General features: G+C 43.8%; 1 protein-coding gene across 1 annotated transcript in view; it reads left to right on the top strand.

Moving 5' to 3' along the window:
- Positions 1-25,171, top strand: part of LOC139747464 (putative neural-cadherin 2) — a 183,457-nt gene that overhangs the window by 69,602 nt on the left and 88,684 nt on the right. Inside the window, exon 2 of the mRNA XM_071659827.1 lies at positions 3,923-4,027. Coding sequence (XP_071515928.1) covers positions 3,970-4,027 — 58 coding nt within the window. The 5' untranslated portion in view covers positions 3,923-3,969. The remainder of the gene's footprint in view (positions 1-3,922; positions 4,028-25,171) is intronic.

Below are 25,171 nucleotides of genomic sequence, written 5' to 3'. Positions count from 1 at the left end.
AACATGAGGATGTATAATACATTAGTTTATTCTTGACAATACATTACCATTGGTAAAGCTAGCGTCGTTTTAGCTTGCATTATGTGCCGTGCAGATGTATATGCGGGAATTCCAGGTCAAGCCTGGCATTACATGAACCAGAGGAATCAAGAATTTTACGCACAGGTATGGCCTGTGTCGTCACATAAGGCCAGTGAACCATGGACGGGACGACGGGTGTCCCACCTTTAACTTATTGCAAAACTAGCAAAATGTTTTGCTCAGTTTTCTCCGGTCAGTCGAATAACGGCATTTACCATTATCCTAAAGAGGCTAGGAGACCTTTTCTACCACATCGACAATCATAAGACCCCAAGAGACTAAGAGCTTAGAGGATGTTTGCCCCTAAGCGTGGAGGGTGTGTGTTACTTCACAGACTGGCCTCACCACCCGCGTACGTGTGTTACTTCACAGGCTTCACCACCCGTGTGCGTGTGTTGCTTCACAGGCTTCACCACCCGTGTGCGTGTGTTGCTTCACAGGCTTCACCACCCGTGTGCGTGTGTTGCTTCACAGGCTTCACCACCCGTGTGCGTGTGTTGCTTCTCAGGCTTCACCACCCGTGTGCGTGTGTTACTTCCCAGGCTTCACCACCCGTGTGCGTGTGTTGCTTCACAGGCTTCACCACCCGTGTGCGTGTGTTGCTTCTCAGGCTTCACCACCCGTGTACGTGTGTTACTTCCCAGGCCTCACCACCCGTCTTTACTGATGTCTGTCACTTTCCCTGAGAAGAAGAGGGCGTGTTTATGATGTGTCTCTTGGTGACTCTCAGGTTGAAGTTACCTGATCTCCCTCAAGCCATCTCTTATCGTTACTACCACCTTCAGCACCTGATCTCCCTCAAACCACCGCCATCACCATCACCCACCTCCTCCACTTGTGTTCTGAAATTTTGCGTTTTCTGTTTCATCACTTGTGTCTTTTTTTTTTTGTTTTATTTATCTCGTATTTTTCTTTATATTTTTAAGACTTTCACAGTTATGATTCCTACAGTACACCTGTCAAAGGGGCCCCGACAGCTTCGAGGTTGCACACCACGCAGGAGGAGGAAGTGATATACTCCTTTGGAGCGAGATCATCCTAGACAAGACTGTAATATTCTTTCTCTCTCCGACGATGATACAGCCTTGCCAGAGGTGACTTCTCGCTCGGGGCGCAATTGTTTATTGGCGGAGTCCGGTAACACCCACCCAACGACACACACACACACACACACACACACACGTTCTGAAGCACTGTAATTGCTAGTACAGTGGTAGTCCACAAGAAGAAAGTTATGGTCTCGCTCCGGTAATAGACAAAATGGTATTGCTTTTCCAGGAACGTTTACATAAAGGTCGCTTTCACAAACTCTCCTCCCCTCCCTCCTCCCTCCCCATTTTATTTTTTTTTAAAGTTGCGTTTATTATTCCCTCTACCGGAAGCCGTTTTATAAACGTCTTCACAACTCCCCAGCCTAAAATATATTAGTAATGGTCGTGTTTACAATTCCACAGCCTGAAGTGTAAATATTTAGGAAGGTCGTGTTCACAATTTCCCAGCCTGAAGTATAATTATGAAGGTCGTATTCACAATTATTTATTTAATTTCGATATTCAATCAATTACATTTTCCTCATTTCCACACTTTATCTTTATTCTACACATATGATGTGATATATATATATATATATATATATATATATATATATATATATATATATATATATATATATATATACTTATGTTTTGGGAAATTCCTTGCATCTTTCACATTATGTCAGATTAAAGTTGGACAGATGATACAAGCGTATGACATGTGGCAACTCACGTGTGACACTTTTAAGTACCCAAGTTTCTGTTCTGTGTATAACGACATTCATAGAGGAAAGATGGGATTGGTGGTGTTGCAGATGTCGAGTAATTAAACACATAAACGTATTTTTCCACGAACGAGCATATGTTAGGTGTGATAATGATTTTTTCCCCGAATGTTTTATGGGAAATAATGGCCTGGCTTTATTGAAAGGGGGACCGAATAATAAAACTGCAGTGGGAATCCATTAATATGAGCGAAGTATGAAAAGTCTGTAAAGCAGAGAGAGAGAGAGAGAGAGAGAGAGAGAGAGAGAGAGAGAGAGAGAGAGAGAGAGAGAGAGAGAGAGAATAATAAAAAAAACATGATGTAGAGAATCGTGATCACTTTGCTATGGAAATGGGGTTCCATCGACCCCTCAACACACACACACACACACACACACACACACACACACACACACACACACGCACCGCCGAGCAAAAGGGGGGGGGGGATGCTTGTCCAAATGCCAACATCAGGCCCGTGCAGACTCACTCACCATCCGATCGTACCATCCTACCCACAGTCTCGTAAATTTTGCACGTATGGATTGAAATGAAGAAAGAAAACAAAAAAATATGAGAAAGAATTGAAAGCCTATTTATTTTGATAATTTTTTTTGTTTTCAGCCATAAACACCATCTCTCACCTCTTTTATGCCCCACGATACTCGCCTCCCTATCTCCCTCCCTCACGACCTCCTCACCTTTCCCTCACACACCACACTTCTCCCATCTAATGAAGAGGGACCGAGGGGCAAGAATGGGACATTTTATACCCTGGTGCTGCTGCGTCAGGGGTGTCCCGTCGCTGGTCCATTATGGAGGACAATGGCCCGTCTAGGCTACAAGGGTGCACGGACGTAGAGGAGACACATAATGGGGACATAGTGGCTCGCCACCGCTGCCACAGTTTACACCACCAACGCCTCACTAAACCACCACCTGGACCTTGCCCTAAGGAAGTACACAGTAATGGTAAATGGACACACACACACACACACACACACACACACACACACACACACACACACACACACACACACAGATATATATGTGTGTGTGTGTGTGTGTTGCGTTTCTATATGTAGTTTTGGTAGGACCGCGTTGGGTGTGTGTGTGAACGATAAGATTTTGTCAGTATCATTGATAATCAGCAACTCTCCCAGCTGAAGCTGCCAAGACCCGGCTGCGTTGCTAGAGTGATGAAGGAAGTTACGATTTGCTATACGACCCTCCACATTCAACAAACGTGTTATTGACGAAATACTGTAGGAAATAGATTTTTTTTTAGTTTTTTCCCTAGGGATATAGATATTTTTCGTGTGTACTTAAAAAAAGCCTGGCCATTATTTTCTTGCGAGATGTGGCCAATTTGCCATTTTCTCTATAGCCTCTCGTCTTCCATTGGTTCAGCCGTGCTTCAGTCCTCCTGAAGTGTAAAGTGCCGGACTGGACTTTCTTTTTTTTTTTGTCATTCAGGCGTAATTCAGTTTCTTCCATCCACTCACAACTCACCCTAAAGCTCTACAAATTTTCGTGTGGGCTGCCCTAACAAAATTTCCCCAACTTGCTCAATATGTTATCCTTGACGTTTGTGTATATATATATATATATATATATATATATATATATATATATATATATATATATATATATATATATTCCTAGCTTCGTCTCTTCGATGTATATCAACTGACTTATATTTCTCTCTTGTGTCTCCCCTGATGATGTGATTATTAGACCAAAGTGCACTTGGGAACTTTACGTGTTTCATTTTCCCCGTGGACTCATGGGAATATCTTGATCACGCGCAAAATTGTGATCCTTTCCAATATATATATGTATATTCTTTCTTTTTCTTTCAAACTATTCGCCATTTCCCGTGTTAGCAAGGTAGCGTTAAGAACAGAGGACTGGGCCTCTGAGGGCATATCCTCACCTGGCCCCCTTCTCAGTGTCCCAAGATAACACTGAATATCATTGTAAGAAAAATGTCTCGTCTTTTACGCTTTCCTTCTGTTGAAATTTAGGCTTTTGTTTTGCAGGCTTGCCAACTGAACCTCGAGAGCGGCTTGATCTCTTAATCCTCACGATGGCGGTGAACGTGTTGGTACCCCTGCTCATACCCCTGGGCGAACAGCTGACAAACGGTGAGTTGCCAATTATTATTATTATTATTATTATTATTATTATTATTATTATTATTATTATTATTAATAGTATTATTGCTGTTGTTGCTGTAAATATTACTATTGTAGGAAATTTACTGGATTCTTTGAACGTCACGTCTAAGACGAGACATTTGAAAATTACAGTGACAATATATTTAGAAATTGAACAATTCGATTGCCTAACAAGAGAACCTATTCGTTCATACCTTGGGCTGCATGATGGACAACGGCCATGTCGTACCGCACGTAGAGTTTGAAACGGTTGATGAATGTTAAAAGTGTTGAAGGCCTCCACCGGGTACTCGGTGAAATCTTGAGTTAGTAATATGAGCGGGCTTTGCTACGCTATATTGGATGATGGTCCTTGTCCCAGCGTTCTGGGATGACGGGTGGGACGGCGTAGGTTTTTAATGAGAGCCCGCGGGACCCCCCGACGCCAGGCGTATGAAAAGGACTTTCCTCGCTTATCACGGTTATGTATGAGAGAGAGAGAGAGAGAGAGAGAGAGAGAGAGAGAGAGAGAGAGAGAGAGAGAGACTTATCTGTCTTCCCTTGATTGTGTCACTACTTATTTTTTCCGTCTGAAACGTGAGCCAGTATATATATATATATATATATATATATATATATATATATATATATATATATATATATATATATATATATATATTATATATATATAACCTTTGACTTGTGATACTTTGAGACAAACACCCTCTACCTGTGACCCCCTCCTGGGCTCGTGCCCCGTGATCCACGATTCCCGATGCCCCGAGTGGTAGCGCGCGATCTCTGACCTTGGCCGCCGCTGGTCGTGGCGGCGGCGGTGCAGCAGCAGCAGGTAATGACGAAGTAAACAGAGGGTGGGAGTGTGCAGGCAGGCCAAACACACCATGCAAACAGGGAGCATGCACTCGACCAACAAGGTCATGCACTCGACAAATACAAACGTCTAATTAAAAACTCTTCCACGTATATTCTAACAAATTACCATCGTGGGGTTGGTTAATGAGCACTTACGATTAAGTATATATATATATATATATATATATATATATATATATACACCAGCCGAAATATCTACATGTGAAAAATCCCTGTTCAAAGTCACTCCACGCTCGCTCCAGCTAATTACGAGAGGTCAGAAAAAAAAATCTCCAAAAAATAGATAACACGGTAATCCCTAGATTCCCCTGGGAAGGAAACGCCCAGCATGATGCCCCAGCTGCTCGGTCTTCCCATGAATATACTGGGAAGAAATATCTTCATCACCGGCGTGGCTATTTTAACTGCACACACACACACACACACACACACACACACACACACACACACACACATATATATATATATATATATATATATATATATATATATATATATATATATATATATATATATATATTATAATCGCTGTGTCCCGCGTCAGGGAGTAGCGCCAGGAAACAGACGAAGAATGGCCCATCCACTCATATACACATACATAAACGCCCACATACGCACATATACATACAGTCCAGAAATACAGACTTGTGTCCCATACACTGGCCAGTAAATACAGACTCAAGTTCGTATATTCTGCCATTCATACGGATTTAATCTGATACACACGGCCTGAAATACTTGCTTGCTCGAACCCAGGTCATCGCACCCACTTGATCAATCATTCTGTTCGTGTCCTTAACTCTGCATCCTGCAGTGGGTCATGAGGGTATGCCTCTCCTCTGAGCGGAGTGGAGGCTCTCCACAGTCGCTTTACCCACCCAGTAATAAACAGTGGGGCCCGCATGACGCCCAATAACTGTCACGGGTAGAGAACGGTCGGTGGTTGGGGTAATTCACCCCACTAACCCACTCGGCCCTTACCGTGGATCTCAGTAAGTGAGGGATGTCGATAGCGGACGTTGTGTCGAAGGCTATTGACTCGTGGTAACACGTGTATATATATATATATATATATATATATATATATATATATATATATATATATATATATATATATATATATATATATATATATATGTGAAAGGATCACAATTTTGCGCGTAATCAAGTATATTTCTATGAGTCCACGATGAAAATGAAACACAATAAGTTCCCAAGTGCACTTTCGTGTAATAATCACATCATCGGGGGAGACGCAAGAGAGAAATATAACTCAGTTGATATACAACGAAGAAACGTAGCTAGGACGCCATTTGGTGAAAGGCGTGCACGGGACTGAATTGAAACGACGTGGTATATTGGGGTCGAAGTGCTGTCATTTCGCTGAACCAGGTTATGTGAAACTTCCGGGATAAACCATGGAGAGGTTTTGGGGGGCTGCTTGTGGATAGGAAGCTGTGGTTTCGGTGCATCACACACGTCAGGTAGGGAATGGATGAGCAGGTGCGGTCTTTCTTCGTCTGTTCCTGGCTCTACCTCGCGAAGGCTGGAAATGGCGATCAGATACGAAAAATGAAAATATCATTAGGAATTCGAGACACACGAACAATCAGATTTCGAAGTTAGGAATCGCTTTCAAAATGGCTGTGTTTTTGTTCTTTGGGTCAGGAAAGAAAAGGGTGTTTCTGAGATTGAGTCTTTCGATTGACGGATTAATCTGTGGGTTGGCCTATGTCCATTCCTGTCTGCGTTGGAGAAAGTGATTTTTGACAGATCCTGGCTGTTGTTTGGATAAAACAACGAGGAAGCAATCAGAAATATTCGAGTGAAATAAGTTTTGCTCTTCCTGAATTCAATCGTCCTGTTCCCCCGTAAAGGTCAAGGACCATTGTGTAAAGCAATGATCTTGGATTTCAGATTGAGAAACATGTGAGGGAGGGAAGGGATGATGAGGAAAGCAGTGAGGGAGGGAACGATGGCGAGGAAAATGCGATGGATAAAGTGGGACGAGGGAGGAACGAGGGAGTGATGGAAGATGAGTCAGTGAGAGCTTGGGCGTCACGCAAGACTGTAGTATCTTCGTGGGTATGGAACCTCACCACAGGTCACCCCATATGTGAGGTCAAGCAGGGACCCTGAGCCTCACATGCTCCTTCTGTAAGGGCAGGAGGACGCTGCTACACACTACAGGCTGTCAGGGAAAGTGATTGGATCTCTGCCCCGCGGCTCACTTGATCTCCCTTCTCCCCTTCCTCCTTCCTCTCTCTTCGGGTGATACAGTCTTTTCCATCGGATCCAATTCGTATTGCTTTGCGAAGCGTGATCTTAATGCCTGGAGTGGCAGAGGTGGAGCCATGGGCCAACGTGAAGAAACTAGGGTGAAAATAAGGAACTCTACACCAAAATTCAGAGGCCACGAACTAAGATAAGGAATCACTCACCAGAATAAGCGACCTGGGAGCAAAATAAGGAACCTCAGGCCAAGATTAGAACCCTCGAGCCATTATAAGAAATCCCGAACCAAAATGCGATGATGTTAGGTCCTGAAGGAGGCCAGGCCATGGTGTTCGAGGCACATTAATGTCGCAGTTGCCTTGCAAAACAGTGCCGGACGACAGTTGCAAAGCTTGGTTAGCCAAGCTACTCCTGCAACACCAGGAACGCTTTCATCTGGCCCTCCTGCAGTAATCCAGGCTGCACTTCTCACGGGAGCAGAGTAATGTGAGCTCTTTCGGAGAACAGAGGTCCTTGTCGCAGTAGCCCTTCCTCAGTCCGCTGATTTGAACGACTATGCAGACCCGTGAAAAGGTGACATCTCTACTCCGGGTGTTGTTAATACCAGGCGGAGTCAGGCAACACCTGTGTATATATATATATATATATATATATATATATATATATATATATATATATATATATATATATATATATATATATTCCTATGAGTCCACGGGGGAAAATGAAACACGAAATTACTATGTAGAGTGTTACTGTATTGATTATTTGGGATTAAGGCCTGACACATGGCAATACAGAAGTAACTATGATAACAGTTATGTCAGAATCATCTATTGTTGAGGATCTTTAATGTTTTAGTTGCATTTATTACTGCTGGAGTTTGATTAATGGTGCATTAGCGATATGATAGATATTAAGAATATAATAGATTCTTTGATACGTTCCCTATATGTGATTGATTTCCCTTTCTTTCTTGTGAATAATGCTTTTGTTATTACCCGCAATGATTGACTCTAAACAGGGTCAAAGAAAAGGATAGACGTTTCAGTAAGTCTGCGCTCTAAAGTGAGGAGATACATAGAAAATGGGTAAGTATTGTAGAAAATGGTGTTAAGAGTACGGTAACTTAACCAATCTGAGTTTCATGTGTGAAGAGTATGGATTATGCCGAGGGAAAGTGATTGGGCTATTTTCTTTTCTGAAGAGTTTGTTGATATATGATAAACAAATGTGTATTTCATTAGTCACTTATTTATACGGTATGGGGAGGGAGCTCAACACTCATGGTGGGGTTCCAACCCTTCAACTAACTCAATCAGTACATTTTAGATATTATTTTTTTAACAGTAAGCGTTCATATTTCATCTTTTGATATTTCATCACGTTCTTTCTAGTAAGCTTCTGGCTTCAGTTCTTTTTATACTCTATAATGCTGTCTGCAGCCTAGCACAGTTTTATTAATTCAGGTATCATTTCTTGGCGTCTTACTATCATAGACCCTCACTGTCAGAACTGTAGGGTTCTTCAGGTGTTGATGACCAGACTTGAGAACCATCTTTTAGCGATGGTCTGACATACGCTGAGATTGTTTTAACATGAGTAGCTGTTCTTTATGTACAATTTACTCCTGATGAATTTGAGGGTAAAGTTTCGGCTTGTCTCTTGGCCAGGCTACATTTTGTCACTTGTATCTCCTCCATATTACACCTGCGAGAATTTATATCTTCTTGACATCTTTTATAAAGCCATCTCTCTTCTCTTTTTTTACCTTTATTCTCTTTTAGTAGCCAAGGGTATCCACGTTCTCCCACTTTCTCCGTGGATATCACCAAGTTTTCCAAATTATTATTGTCTCTGGTCGTGGGTTTCAAGTTTTAAGTTAATATTCTCAAATGAATTATTCGGTTGGCCGAGCTACCGTGTTTACACCTTCCGTTTCAGCCAACTTTGCTTTCTGGTCCTCTTTTTTAATGTCGTGTTTAACCACAAGTATTAACTGATAACCTTTTCCCTCTTCGTATATCATTTCTGATATCGTTTTCTTTGACTCTCACATCATCCATGACGTCATGACCTGAAAATTATCCTGTGCATATTCGAGGGACATTGACTCTCAGTATCCATGCGAATCGAAACTCTTCCCAGTCTGTTTCTTTCTTTTTTCGTTAAAACCTCCCCCTCCAGCCATCAGCGCTTGACCATTTACTCTCCGGAGTACTCCATTTTGCCAAAACCTGCTTGTACCTGCGATGGTTTCGCTGTATGAAATGATCTGGCTCTGCGCAATTTCCTGGACGGCTCGTAAATTACGAGCACGTTCGATACCCGCCATTACAGAAAGTAATTCGTCCCATCCTGTACTGCTAGAGTGGGACATTCATCAGCATTTCTTGGACTGTAACGTCATCCTAAATCAGGATGAGAGCCAGCCAGCTCCCCTCTCTTCATCCTTACTCTCCTTCCTCCTCATCACCTGACCCTCTGGTGAGGTCAGTCCAAACCTTTTTTGCCTCTTCAATGAGTTTGGTCTCCGCTGCTCCACATGCACCAGGATTTGTTTCGCTGATACGGTCTTTTGCGCTCTGGCCCTCCGCCCTCTACCATCAGTCCGTCTGGATTTACGTGTGTGATATTTTTTTTGATATGTTCGAGATCTGGCAGTTTCGGTTTCCCTGAGATGTGATGTCTTGTTAAAAAGGTTTTCCTGCCCTCTGGCCTCATTTCGGTTTTTGGCCTCCTGAGTAGATATCTTTGGTTTCTCTCTCTCTCTCTCTCTCTCTCTCTCTCTCTCTCTCTCTCTCTCTCTCTCTCTCTCTCTCTCTCTCTCTCTCTCTCTCTCCCTCGCTTCTGTAGAACACCCCCGCTGAATTCTTCATTTTTTGGCGAGTGTTTTTTTCAGCCTGGTTTAGCAACCTTGGTCACATATTTTCACACTCGACAGGTAACCTTCATTGGTTGTTCTTTGATCTCTCCGTGTATTGGTACCCCTTGAGCACAACGGTGCGACCCTTGAGCACAACGGTGCGACCCTTGAGCACAACGGTGCGACCCTTGAGCACGACGGTACGACCCTTGAGCACAACGGTGCGACCCTTGAGCACGACGGTGCGACCCTTGAGCACGACGGTGCGACCCTTGAGCACGACGGTACGACCATTCAGCACGACAGTACGACCCCTAGGAATGGCGACCGAAGTCGTACTTACGGATAATACCTTGATGTCAAAAGGGTTCAAAGTCCTCTTCAGTTTTCCCCCCCCCTCATTTTTTTTTTCTCACGGTTAGCCAATTTCATACTCCAGCACCCAATTAGCGTATTGGAGACACCGAGTATTCAATCTTCCGCTAGCCAGCCCCTCTCAGCCGCTCTCACCATTCAATATAACTCGCTACCTCACTCATCATAGGTCATAGAATGAGAGAGAAAGAAAGACGAAAAAAAAAAAAACTGGTACGGACGAGGCCAGGATATTACCAGTCATAAAGGAGATTATATTAAAGCGTTTCGTTGCCCGAGATCATGATGCTGGAAATTAATACATGGATAACCGTAACGCCGTGTGTGTGTGTGTGTGTGTGTGTGTGTGTGTGTGTGTGTGCTGGAAACCATTTCCAGTGTACTCAGTGGTCCTCCTCCTCCTCCTCCTCCTCCTCCTCCAACTCCTCCTCCTCCTCCTCCTCCTCCTCCTCCTCCTCCTCCTCCTCCTCCAACTCCTCCTCCTCCTCCTCCTCAAGGCGTACCACATCCAGCCCTCCCATCTTTTTGAGGAACGTTCCTCCTCCTCCGTTTCCCCCCCTTAGCCCTCCCTTCACCCCCATGCTGGATCCCAAGCCTCACGCGAGATGTAAGCAAACCTCACCCCTGACTCCCTTCTTAATCTCGCCGTCCCGATCCTTGTGAGAATTTTTACCGCCAACTGGCAGACTTATTTATGTATTAATTCTCTTGTCGGAGCTGCTGTGCTCGCTCTCTCTCTCTCTCTCTCTCTCTCTCTCTCTCTCTCTCTCTCTCTCTCTCTCTCTCTCTCTCTCTCTCTCTAACTTGTTCTTCCCCCCTAACAAAGAAACACGACGTACGCAGTGCAGTAAAATAGACCTGAATTAGATGGGGGGGAATCCTTAATTATACACGACACACACACACACACACACACACACACACACACACACACACACACACACACACACACACACGTACGTTACACTGAATGATTTTCCGCTCCCGGGCGCTACTGTGTCGTTATTCACTGAATAGATGAAAGACCGGCGTTTTAACAATTCCGAGGATGTTTCTGTTTTAATGAGATAACCGGGTAATTGGGTCGGCTACGACCTGCATCCTTATCTGTGTGTTGTTTTTTTTATCCACGTATAAAAGTCCCAAATCTTTCTATATGTTTTTTAAATGTGACTCTTCCGTCCACTGTGTGAGTACGTCTTTCACGGCAGGTCTCCCTACACCATATGAACCCCTGATTATTCAGGTATTTCAGGGTTTATCAGTGGCTGAGTTGTAGTTTGTAGGACGGGTGTGTCTGTTGTCGTGAGAGAGGCCATGTTACTCCGTTCAGCAGTTTGGTCCTCTGTCACGGGAGTCTGTTATTCCGTCCACCAGATGACACTCTTGTCACGGATGTCTGTTATTCCGTCCACCAGTTAAATCCTCCGCAATGGGAGTCTTGTCACCCCATCTTTCTCCCTGCCTCGTGAGTGGAGGTATAGAGGAGAGATGTGATTGATAGCGAGGCGTGACGATATGGTAACGGACAGTGTCACGAAATGAGAAAAAGGTAAGAAATTTTAGTATCCCAACACGGATAGGTTTATGTCACACGGACTTAGGATCGGCGTAGCGAGTTAATGAAAGCAGTGGAGAAAAGCGAATACAAGATCTTGCCACCCCCGCAATACAACCATTTCACCACTGGAATTCTTATCGTGGCAAGAACAGGTTGGAATGGAATATTTTTATGCTGACGTCTCGGAGAATTTCTTTTCATTTCCCGAGAGCTTCGGAGAATTATCAAGTTGTCGAAGGCGCTAGTGCGGGAGGTGTTGGTAAGAAAGGAGAGCTTCCAGGAGGAGGAGGAGGAGGAGGAGGAGGTGAAGATGATGTGGCCTTGGGTTGACGTGCATTTGTTCCGTCCTCTGGAGAATATCCGTAGCACCTCCTCCCCTGACTTTATTGGGTAGGTACTGTACATCCTTTTGCCCGTGAGTGCTAATAAAGGAGGGATAAGGTCCAGATATCCAACCGTCAGCTCAAAGGTCTTATCTTCGTGTTCAAGGATCGTACCGTTGTTTTCAAGGATCGCACTGTCGTGTGCAGGGACCATACCTTCGTGTTCAAGGACCGTACCTCCGTGTTTAAGGATCGTAACGTCGTGTTCAAGGATCGTACTGTCGTGTTCAAGGATCGCACCGTCGTGTTCAAGGACCATACTGTCATGTATACAAGGTTGTGGTTCGTTCAACTTCAAAGACATATCACTGGACAGTAAGAATTTGTGTTACACTAACGAGTGTTCAGAGACTTCGTCGTACTTACTGGGTTAAGGCATCTTAAGCAGAGAGTATTAATCAACGCCTTTAAAGGATGCAAAGTCAAAAACTCAAGTTTGTAGAGTTCTTGCTGTATTCTAAGACAGTGATTGATAATCTTTTGTGAAACACGTATCGCTAAGCTCCCTTTTTTCCCCATCACGTTACGGACCACTTTATATATGGTTATATATGTGGTTTAAAACCACAGTAAGATACCTGACACTTATACGAATCTTCCGTGATAATATTTAACACAGAAGAAGAGTACGGTAAATTCTCTTATACATTCCCTAACGTAAGGATGTAATCCTATTCCTTTATACGTAGGAATGCGTCTTTGTACACCACGTACCATTCGTACCGCAAGTGGTTCGTGTGCCATCACTGGCCACCATCGACTCGTTGGTCAGGCCTGGATCCCAGCAAGTGGCTCGTGTGCCATTACTGGCCACCATCGACTCGTTGGTCAGGCCTGGATCCCAGCAAGTGGCTCGTGTGCCATCGACTCGTTGGTCAGGCCTGGATCCCAGCGCAGTGGAGAGTAGTCGAGTTTTTCGATTGTCACTTTCGTCCATACTTGTTATGCACATAACGTTGTCCGGGGGTGCATAACACTCTGACGGTAGTGAGAACAAATCGTTTTCTTCTTCATGCAGGCAAGAGAACGCTATCACAGATTTTGTCATTCATATTTTTTTTTTTAATTATTTCGGGATTAAAGTATAATACATTAACGCTTCACAGCGCTGTTTACTGTGCAACATTTTGTTATGCGTCGTGGGTGAAGGGGGGGAAAAAAAAGAGTAAAAGTTGCAAATTTTCCGAGTGTTTGTGAGGCTGGACAGGAATGGGGACAACAGTTGCCCTAATTAGTTAAACGTTCGGGAAATTATGTATTCAAATGACCTTTTGGTAGGTGGTTACGAACGCCAGGACCAATCAGAGTCCTACATAGGCATATGTACCCTGTGCTTTGCCATCCTGGTCTCCGTATGTGTAGGTAAGGAACATATGTAAGATACCATCACACATGTCCTCCGATCCGTTGTTCGTAGGAGTACACAGAAGGGGAAAGAGGAGACCCTCCCCCTCATTGCTCTGGTATCTACCTACATATAGACAGCCAACCATCAGGACTGTGCGAGGATGGGTTCTGCATACACATATAGGGCGTTCCAGCATCTCTCTCTCTCTCTCTCTCTCTCTCTCTCTCTCTCTCTCTCTCTCTCTCTCTCTACGTTGGTGGTGGGGGATCACGAATGGCGGCATTGGCTGGTGAGAGAGGAGATTCGTCGATGTGGTTGTCTTTTTCAAAAAGCTTGCTTCGAGGCCACGCGACGCCATGGCTTCTGCGGATGTTTGTGAACCGCGCAACATACGTTCCGGTAAGGCAGGACCCATCCCCTCCCCCTCTCGCCACACTCCTTGACCTGGGAGTCGCCATAACGGGAGCGAAGTTCCCAGAGTCGCGTTCCCGTCGTGTTAGATGTGTTCTAGGTTCGTTATATCGAGGGGGGGGTGTATGTTTTGGAATCGCCATACCGGGATCGAGGTTCCGGGGTCGCTTATTCTATTGCCGTGGACTTCATGTGGCTTTTATCGCCGTAAAAGGACATGTTGACCTTTGAACGATATGAAAGATTGATTCTGAACTGTCGTATGTGAACTGTGTAATTGTAGTACCATTTCTTTATTCTTACGGTTGCACTTACACACACACACACACACACACACACACACACCAGCCTAACCCGGCTACCCATTTGATCGAACCAACTTCGAGAGGAGGATGAGCACATGGGTTGGGGGTGGGCCGACTGCCACGCCCAGGACTCAGACCCCAGAACGCGCCCGAGCGTGGATCATGACATGACCAGCAGGGCTCACCACCGCAAAGCGGAAGTTCTTGTGTGTGTGTGTGTGTGTGTGTGTGTGTGTGTGTGTGTGTGTGTGTGTGTCAGTAGGTATACAGACGATGTATTAAATCTAGAAAAAAAAAGATATCACTTTAATGTATACTTTTGATTAATATTCTAAGAAGCAGCCTCACTTGCCTCAGGGATATCGCCAACAGACCCTCCCCGCCACATGCTGTAACCTCGTATTACGCTTGTGTGTTTTGCTCTGACTCACCCACCCAAGCTCATAACCTTGAAGTTCTCATTTGCATATTAATAACTGAAACATATTACAATACACTTTATTTTCTCAGACAATCTAGTGCCCCATTCTCATTCATTATGAGCAAAATAAGAGTACTCTGATGTGTACAGACTCTTTAAAGGTATCTATATATATAATATATATATAATATATATATATATGTATATATATGTATATGTGTGTGTGTGAGTGTATGTGTGTGTGTATGTGTGTGTGTGTATGTGTGTGTGTATGTGTGTGTGTGTGTGTGTGTGTGTGTGTGTGTGTGTGTGTGTGTATGTGTGTGTATGTGTGTGTGTGTGTGTGTGTGAATGTGTGTGTGTGTGTGTGTGTGAATGTGTGTGTGTGTGTGTGTGTGTGTGTGTGTGTGTGTGTTAGGCTGATCATAGCTCAGCTAAATTTAATCGAATCAAGATGAGCTTTCTGAGCTTAAAGAGAAAAAAAGCTTAGAATGGCATAATCCTGACCCACTCCATGTCAGAAGTAGTTTCCACACAGTTAGCATGACTTTGATCAACGTTAGGGTTCTCCCGTCCCTGAGGAACGAACGTAAAACCCGCCCTTATTTGTCTTATATCTGATTCTGTTTATGCTCCCCCCGATCCTCAAAGGAATTAATTTCGGGAAATACGCTGCTGCCCCTCCGTTCCTCGTGTACCTTGCGGGGGGGTCATGGGTAGTATAACTTCACGTAATTCGACAGAATAAATACGTTTCCCCCCCCCCTTTTTTTTTGACGGGGTTTGGGGGGGAGCGGGGAAGGGAAGGGAGGGAGTCGGTGATCCGATGTGGTACTTGGCAGTAGGGTCGAGTTAGCAAGATGAATATTATACATATAATTTTTTTTTTTTTGTTGGGCTGCTTCGTTTTTGATGATAATAATACTTTTGTAAAGATCATAAGGCTTACGCGTCTCTCTCTCTCTCTCTCTCTCTCTCTCTCTCTCTCTCTCTCTCGTAAACCACGAGATGACGTTTGCCACTCTCGCTGATCACAGCGTGAGCTCATTCCCTTGTTCTTGTCTCAGCCACATCTACATATTCCCAACATATTGACTCACATATTCCCAACATATTAAGTTACATATTCCAACATATTCAGTTACATATTCCAAACATATTAAGTTGCATATTACCAGCATATTCAGTTACATATTCCCAACATATTCAATGTCATTCTTTTTTTTTTTTTTTTTTTTTCATACTATTCGCTATTTCCCGCAATAGCGAGGTAGCGTTAAGAACAGAGGACTGGGCCTTTGAGGGAATATCCTCACCTGGACCTCTCCTCTGTTCCTTCTTTTGGAAAAAAAAAAAAAAAAAAAAAAAAAAAAAATGTCATATTCCAACATATTCAGTTGCATATTACCAACATATTCAGTTACATATTCCCAACATATTCAATGTCATATTCCCAACATATTCAGTCACTCGGTCCATTTTGGGAAAAAAAAAGAGGAAAAGTTTGAAGAGGGTTAGCAAAGCGGATTTGTTCAGAGGCACCTTTAGCTGTTAGCAGTCCAAACTTTCCCAACATATATATGTTAGCTATTTTCCCATCATCCCACGGAGAAATGCTGCCTATTTTCCCATCATCCCACGGAGAAATGTAAGCTATTTTCCTATCATCCCACTGATCAATGTGGACATTTTCCCAAGACAACCTCTGTTGTTCTGTACTTCATTGGTCAATTGTCCTTTATACTCTTATCTCCCTATGACAACAGGATTTACAGATATATATATATATATATATATATATATATATATATATATATATATATATATATATATATATATATTTCTGAGATACTTGGACGTGTGTTTTTATTATTCTCATTGATAATAACTTAGAAACGAAGGGAGAAGTGCAGCTGTAATGTCTGTGGCTCGCAGTGGATCTCTAGCTCCCTGTGTTTTTACCAACGCAGAATATCTCATGTCTTGACTCATGATGTATATAAGACAGTATCGGTAGAACACTTGTGTTGCGATGGATAGTTTTGCAGATGAACAGTTTGCGTTCTCGTGAAGTGTTGCGGTGTGGCGTCAGACCAGCGGATGTTCCCATGTTATCAGTTGGAAGGCTGAATGTTTTTTTTTCCCAATATTCTGACCCCTTTGAGCATGATCGGTGAGGTCGGGGGTCATTTCGTCTTCCCCAGGGGGGTCGTGCCGTCGTGCTCAAGGGTCATACGGTCAGGCGCTGTACTTACACACACACACACACACACACACACACACACACACACACACACACACACACACACAACACACACACACACATAGACTAGCATTTCTCATTAGATGTATAACGAGCATTTTTCCCGAAGTCCGTTCGACATGTTGCAAAATTGCAACAAAATATCGACATTGGCCAATGGAAACATCGCTTCGGAGATCAGGATAAAGTGAGACTTATCCACGTGCATAAATGAATGGAGAAACTCATTTGCATCCATCAATAATCAAGAAGACATAAGCTTTCATGCATACCCAGTAGGGGGCGCTAGAATTGCAATTTCCAGTGTGCAATATGAGGTTCGTAATCAGAGGTACGTGTTTCGTTGAAGATACAGATTTAGGTCAGTTCATTTATGACTTCTAATTCCCAGCAAGCTGTCGCAACGGACGATTGCTCGATGTAAGGCATTTATTAGCATTGTCTTCCCCAGGAAGCGTTATAGAGAAACCGAAGGTGGGAAACGCCGACTCGAAGTGTGTCTGCCGGAGATTCTGGCAATGACTTGTAAAAAAGTTGCCATTGAGTAAATATTCACCCTATTTGAATTGTGAAAAGTGACTCTATTATATATACACACTCAGCTCTCTCTCTCTCTCTCTCTCTCTCTCTCTCTCTCTCTCTCTCTCTCTCTCTCTCTCTCTCTCACACACACACACACACACACACACACACACACACACACACACACACACACACATACATACACACACACACACACACACACATACACACACACACACACACACACACACACACACACACACACACACACATAGACTATTGCTTTTATTAATGTTAGTATTTTAGAGGTTTTATCGGATTAACAAAAGCACTTACGAGCTCGTAATCAAGTAGGCCAGCGACAAAACTATGTTTTAAAGCAAACATCATTTTTAAAGAGATTACGTAAGTACCATTTTTTTTTTTCCGAGAATCGAGACAGCCATTTACGCCATTTTTTGGATACCGGTTCGAGGACATAGGTGGGGGTTGGGTCTCTCTCTCTCTCTCTCTCTCTCTCTCTCTCTCTCTCTCTCTCTCTCTCTCTCTCTCTCTCTCTCTCTCTCTCACACACACAGTATTCATGAACCGTCTTTATGCCTCATATAAATAAGAGGACACTGCCTCATAAAACCCACTTGCTCTTAATTATAATGTGAATGTAATACTGTACGTGTATCTTGCTGCAAAAGCGAGTATGTAATTGATAAAGTGCGTCAGGAAAGGTTCCCGCTGATGGTGTGGCGGTGTTAGAAGGGTTAGTTAGAACGGGGGTGGCATGAAGATTATGTAGATCATGAGGGATGCCAATAGGGTCATAAGGGAAGGTGTGCGGCTGGACCTGCGCACGTCCTACCACGCCGTCAGGAAGGTGGTGGTCCCTGGACATACACTCGTCCTCCCACGCCCTACCTAAGGGCTGCTGCCCCTGGACACGTAATGCTCATGTCGTCACCGCTGAGCGAGAGAAACTAGGACGCCGCCCCCGGAACCCCAGGTGTCGAAGTAACCAGTTTGAGAGAGAGAGAGAGAGAGAGAGAGAGAGAGAGAGAGAGAGAGAGAGAGAGAGAGAGAGAGAGTCGACAGCGTGTACCAGCATGTGTATTCTCCTCCTCTGGGGTTGAAACAGACTCGCGGCGGTGGTGGGTCGCGCGCGCGCCCGCGTTTTCCCGTCCGGGTGTCAACGCGGCTTTGCTACACTAGCTCCAGTTAAGAGGCTTCCAGCTGAGCCGGACGAGGCAATCAGTTTATAACGACAGCTGCTGTGCCTGTCCCCACGCACAGGCCCACACCACTCCTTGACTTAGGCTTTTTCGTGTCACTATATATATATATATATATATATATATATATATATATATATATATATATATATATATATATATCGTGCTGGACTCCGCCTGCTTAAGGTTATACCGCGAGTGAAGAAGAGCCACCTATGGTAAGGGCTGCGCCATCGTCCAGATGACGAAAGAGGAGAGGCTCACAGTCACGTCGAAGAACTTTTCTCCCCTCCCTTCCGAAAGGACTCCATCCTATCTCTGCTACTAAATGTAGCGCAGCCTTAGGGAGGTCTAGGAGCTCCAAGATAAGAGCGGTGTCCTTGGTTTATATACAACCCCAAAGACCCCTTAACAGGCGAGCCTTATGGCTGACTGTTAACATACGAGATGATGAGAGAGAGAGAGAGAGAGAGAGAGAGAGAGAGAGAGAGAGAGAGAGAGAGAGAGAGAGAGAGAGAGAGAGAGAGAAATGAGATAGTTTGTCTCTTAATATGTTGTTGTTGATGATGATGATGGTGGTGGGTCACGTCACCCACCATCAAAACATCCGGGTATCAGTAATTCATGGACGACCCAGCGGGGCGGAGCGCGGCCTATAATCCTCCATCACTTCACCTCACGTTCGTAAATTATACAATAATTTCAGAGTTTGGGAGTGTACGAGAGTTATATTTAGCTGTGTATGCATTTATAACACCCCCTTTTTATGGGCAGTAGTGCAAAAATAAAATCGAGTGTATGATGAAATAGAAGCATATGTATTGGTAAATGAACTAATAGATTACCGGATATATTGGTGAATATGAATGTGACTAGGTAAATAGATATGCGAATCGGTAGATGAATGCGTGAATTGGTAGATAGATATGTGATAAGTAAAGTTCATATCCTGATTTAAGCCGATGATTGATTTCAGCTTATTGTCGATTTGATTAAATGCTGATCATATAAAAAGTGACCCCGCGAGAGAGGGGCGCTCACCTCTCGCTCACCTACTTCGTGGAAGGTGACCTGGTTATGGAAGTGAACGAACGCATTCAACCCCAGTTATTACACTCGCTCACGTTCTTTAACTCTTGATATATATATGTATATATATATTATATATATATATATATTCATATACATATATACGTACGCGTCATTTCTGCCGTTATATTTAGAACGTTGGCGTATCTTCGCATCACAGACACTTCTGTACCACCGGAGTCACTTTGTCTCTCTTCTGTGACCCCAAACTAGTTTATTGGCACGTCTACACAGCTCAGGATTTCGTTATCGGATCACAGGGTGGGCGTTACGTTGCCGGATACAACGTGATTATATTCGGTGTACGATAAAGTGGATGTATGTAGATCGCTGCCAGACGTGTTCGGTGTCGAAAGATGACATTTTAGGGGAAAGTTTTCTTTTTTTTTTTAAGATATTTTGTATGCAATGGAAGTTTTGGAAGTCGGGGAGATTATGAGCATAGTTTGAGGTAAGCTATCCAGTGGGCCGACACTTCAGTGGCTGTCGAGTTCCACCCTCTGCGTCAACCACTCGGAGGTTGGTGGATCGTAAGTCCACAAGCGTAACACTCTCTTCGACTTACACATGACGCTTGACGTCACTTGAACTCACACGACTCATTGTGCGTACCCCTCGTGTTCTTTACGGTGAGCGCTACGGGCTAGTTAGCCCTCTCGTCTGGCAGAATCTCGTCGTAAGCGCTGATTAAGAGCTCTCTCTCTCTCTCTCTCTCTCTCTCTCTCTCTCTCTCTCTCTCTCTCTCTCTCTCTCTCTCTCTCTCTCCCTCCCTGATTCCCTCCCTTCCCTCACATTCGCCCTCCATCCTTTCCGACACTCTCCCATACCTATCCCACACTCTTGCAGACCCATCCCACATCCCACACTCCCCCTAACCTTTCCACCAGCCTCTCCCACACTCTCCCCAGCCTCTCCCACACTCCTCCTGCCACTTTCCAGTCTCCCCGACACTTCTCCCCACCTTTCCCACCTTACTGTCCCTTCCCTCGTCTCCTCGCCCTCTCTTACTTTCTTCGATCCAAACTCTCCCACGCCTCTTCCCTTCAGCCGCTCTCATACTCTCCCCTACCTCTCTCGAACTCACCAGTGTTTCCCCATTCTTACCCCCAGCCTCTTCCACACTCTCCCTATCCTTTCCCACACTCTCCACAGCTTCTCCCACAACCAGGCCTCTCCCATTGTCTCCTCATACTCTCCCACACACTCCCCATCCTCTCCCACATCCTCCCACAACATCCCACAATATCGTTCACGCCGGCAACATAACCCGGCTGGCAATGAACGGGTTTATTTGGCCGTCAGAATACCACAGTTGGAGAAAGGCGCCCTGCCGAGGGGAGGCGCCCGGCTCGCTAATTGGGTGAAATTAGGGGAAAATTGGCGTGAGAATTGGATTAATCAAAAGGAAATTGGCAAGAAAATAGGGGGGGAAATAAGAGATTATTGCCAAGGACATGTCTTTGATGGGGAGAAATCAGGGACCAGGTAAGGCGCCATGGCTGCTAATTGGGCGATAATAATAGGAAAATAGGCGAGGATATAACTGTGTTCCGGAGGAGTCAGAAGGTCGGGCGAGGCGACAGACTCACTAATTGGGGGAAATAGCGAAAAAAAAAAAAATTACGGGAAATCTGGGAATAAATGAAATCGAGAAGCAAAAAAAGGAATGAAGAACTGTTTGAATATTGAATGAAAGTAGACAGAAGAAAAGAGAACAGATAAAGAAAAGAGGATGGAGGACATGAAGGGGGATAGGGCGGGTAGACCACGTGATGGAGAGGAAGGATAAGAATGGATACAGCAAAGGAAGGAATGGTGAAGGAATTGCGTTAGGCTTGTGTAGATGAGAGGTGGCCAGCAGGATCGGTTGGGACCACTGGCTTTATAAAAACGAGTATGTTGCTTGCGAGACCCCCAGAAAACATCTTGTAAGTGGGTTGAGGTCAGTTGATGGTCTAGGCTGTGACCTGATGGTTCAGTTGGGCGGTTGGGGTGGATGAGGTCCAAGGCATGAGATGAGTGAGAGGTCTACATGAGTTGATGAGGAGGAGGAATAAGGTATGGGATATAAGACATGTTCAGGTGCCTTGCAGTGCAAGGGAAAAAACATGTATATCGAAGTCAAATGATTTGAAAGAAAGGGAGGGAATATATATATGTATAAGGGTTATGATGTACTAAAGATGATGTAACAAGAGTTCTTTCGAAGTGTCTCCTCCGTCAACGAGAAGGACACTGACTTGATCTCCTTCCCGTGAAGGACTTTATTATATCCTGTGGTTGTGTGGATCGTGCAGGAGGTACTCGGAAGTCTTCTGTATTCCTACCTTATCGTGCACTCCCTCAGTGTTATCAGTGGCAGGTGCCTTGGTGTATTCTCATACATCATACGGTAACAGGTTATGTGTTATCCTTTGACTTACGTACAAGAAATAACTTAAGGCCAAGACTTACCTGCGCACTATGCAGATGGTTTTCGTATCCACGAAACCCGGATCGACATTTTTTTTGTAATGTTAAACGATCTAATGATATACTTTAGATGTGTTGTATTGTCAGAATGTCTCTTGTGTTTTCTGCCAGACACACGCGAAAAATTTCATATATTTGCCTTTAAGACTAATGATCAGATTTGAAATATTTAGAGACTTTCCTCCAAATTGCCTCAAGAGTATTTTCATAATGTGTTATAAATTCTAAGCAAATAATCTTGGAAGCCTTTGTTTTGGAAAAGTTTGCCCGTCTTTTGTGCCAGTACAACTTCCCGCGTTCTCTTCGCACTTTTCTCCTCCCCACATGAGTTATCTAAGTAACTTGTAGCGTGTGTTACTTAAGCTCCTGAAGAAATAGGATAGATTTTAGGAACAGCATTTTTGAGAAACGTATTCCTGACGTACTTGAAAGAAAAAAGAATAATGTTGACTTTACGTGGAGCGTAATTTATTGATTTATTTAATTAATTTTTGCATTGATGTGGTGGAGAGAGAGAGAGAGAGAGAGAGTTGCCAAACGTCTTTTTCCTCCACACATTCATCACCATCGCACCAGCTCAGGTCAGGCAACGTGTTGAGGGCGGTCTCTCTCTCTCTCTTTCTCTCGCTCGTGTAGACGGCAGCAGTGCAGCACTACACCAGCAGCAGGAGCAGGAGGGAGGAGGGGTCATGGGGGCAGATGACTGACCAAAGTGCCCGCCCATTCGACTCGCATCTCCAGTGCTCATGGGTTGTGATCCTTCCTCCGGGGACATCGTGGGTGTCGTCCGCCACGATTTTAAGCCAAAGAACCGCCGGCGGAGTCTCATACGGAGGGGAGGGGGCTGCCAGCAGACTTGCTCACGGCGCATTGGAATTTGAAGTAGCTACTCGGGACGAAATGCTCCATTTTCTGATACGTTGTAGGATACAAACACACAGGAGCAGAGACGATGATGATATTTTCTCGGCCGCATTCCCTCCATCGGTCTTAAGTTGTGCTTTCTAACCCCGCCTCCGCCCATCCCCCTCCCTTAGTAAACTGCCATCAAACTGCTCGTTTAAGTTTTTCTCTGGAACCCAAAATTTATGGTGGAGTCATGCATGCTTGCCCGCCCCGCCCCGCTCCGGCCCGCGTCCCTCCCCCACGCCACTTCCCCGGCCTATGCCGGAGTTAACGTAGTTATCGACTCCGTAACGGTTTTACGTAGCTACGACAGCGTCTGCCTCCTAATTAAACGCACTTGACTGGGTTGCCCTTCGGATAACACGGGTGCAACGTGACTTGATCGCACTCCGAAGATGATGTAACAAAGGGGTGGGGTTTGGAGGGGGAAAGGGGGGATTTTGAACTCTAGTAAAATTAGTATGATAATTACTCGACTAATTACACGAATTTTTGGGTTTTGACCACAGATACGTATTCAGCATACCTAAAAGCATCTATCGTGGAATTCGTAAGAAAATACATTTTTCGAAAAAAAATGGCTCTGCGCGTAACGGCCTAAAGTTATCCTGCGTTTGATTTTAGTCTCTTTCGAATTCCGCTAAGGTTGAACACACACACACACACACACACACACACACACACACACACACACACACACACACGAGAGAGAGAGAGAGAGAGAGAGAGAGAGAGAGAGAGAGAGAGAGAGAGAGAGAGAGAGAGAATCTTGCAACTATGGCTACATGTTAATTTATATTTGTATATGATTTTGATTTTCCAAGAGAAGGAACAGAGAAGGGGGCCAAGTGAAGATATTCCCTCAAAGGCTCAGTCGTCTGTTCTTAACGCTACCTCGCTAACGCGGGAAATTGAGAATAGTATGAAATATATATATATATATATATATATATATATATATATATATATATATATATATATATATATATATATATATATATATCTTTCACACTATTCGCCATTTCCTGCATTAGCGAGGTAGCGTTAAGAACAGAGAGGACTGGGCCTTCGAGGGAATATCCTCACCTGGCCCCCTTTTCTGTTCCTTCTTTTAGAAAATTGAAAAATAATGAGAGGGGAGGATTTCCAGCCCCCCGGCTCCCTTCCCTTTTAGTCCCCTTCTACGACACGCAGGGAATACGTGGGAAGTATTCTTTCTCCCCTATCCCCAGGGATAATATATATATATATATATATATATATATATATATATATATATATATATATATATATATATATATATATATATGTATATACATATATGTATATATATATATATATATATATATATATATATATATATATATATATATATATATACATATATGTATATATATATATATATATATATATATATATATATATATATATTTTTTTTTTTTTTTTTTTTTTTTTTTTTTTTTTTTCTAAGAGAATTGAACGACCAATCACCAGAGATTTGTGATAAGATTCTTCGGTCTAAGAGTAATCTCACTGGATTGCTGTGAGTGATCTGTACACCGGACGTAAGCTGTTATCTTTTAATGGGTTTCTCCTTAAAAAAAAATGAAAAAGCACATTTTTTTTTTCTACCTCATCTCTGACAAGCTGGTCGGTCTGTGTCAAATTATGGATTCTGATTTTTTATTCTCGAAGACTTGTTCATTACTGATGTCATCATAATGGTTTAAGAGCCGGTAGGTTGTTGCCAGGTCACCCATTACTCTTTTCTCTTCCATGGCGGACGAATCTATGACATCTAGTCTCTCACTGTTACTCGGCTGTCTTTATTTTGGTACCCCCCTTCCCCTCGTTGTCC

The sequence above is a fragment of the Panulirus ornatus genome, chromosome 68 (genome assembly GCF_036320965.1).
Source record: "Panulirus ornatus isolate Po-2019 chromosome 68, ASM3632096v1, whole genome shotgun sequence".
Lineage (NCBI taxonomy): Eukaryota > Metazoa > Arthropoda > Malacostraca > Decapoda > Palinuridae > Panulirus > Panulirus ornatus.
The sequence above is the reverse complement of the archived record's forward strand: the minus strand, read 5'-3'. Positions and strand labels throughout refer to the sequence as shown.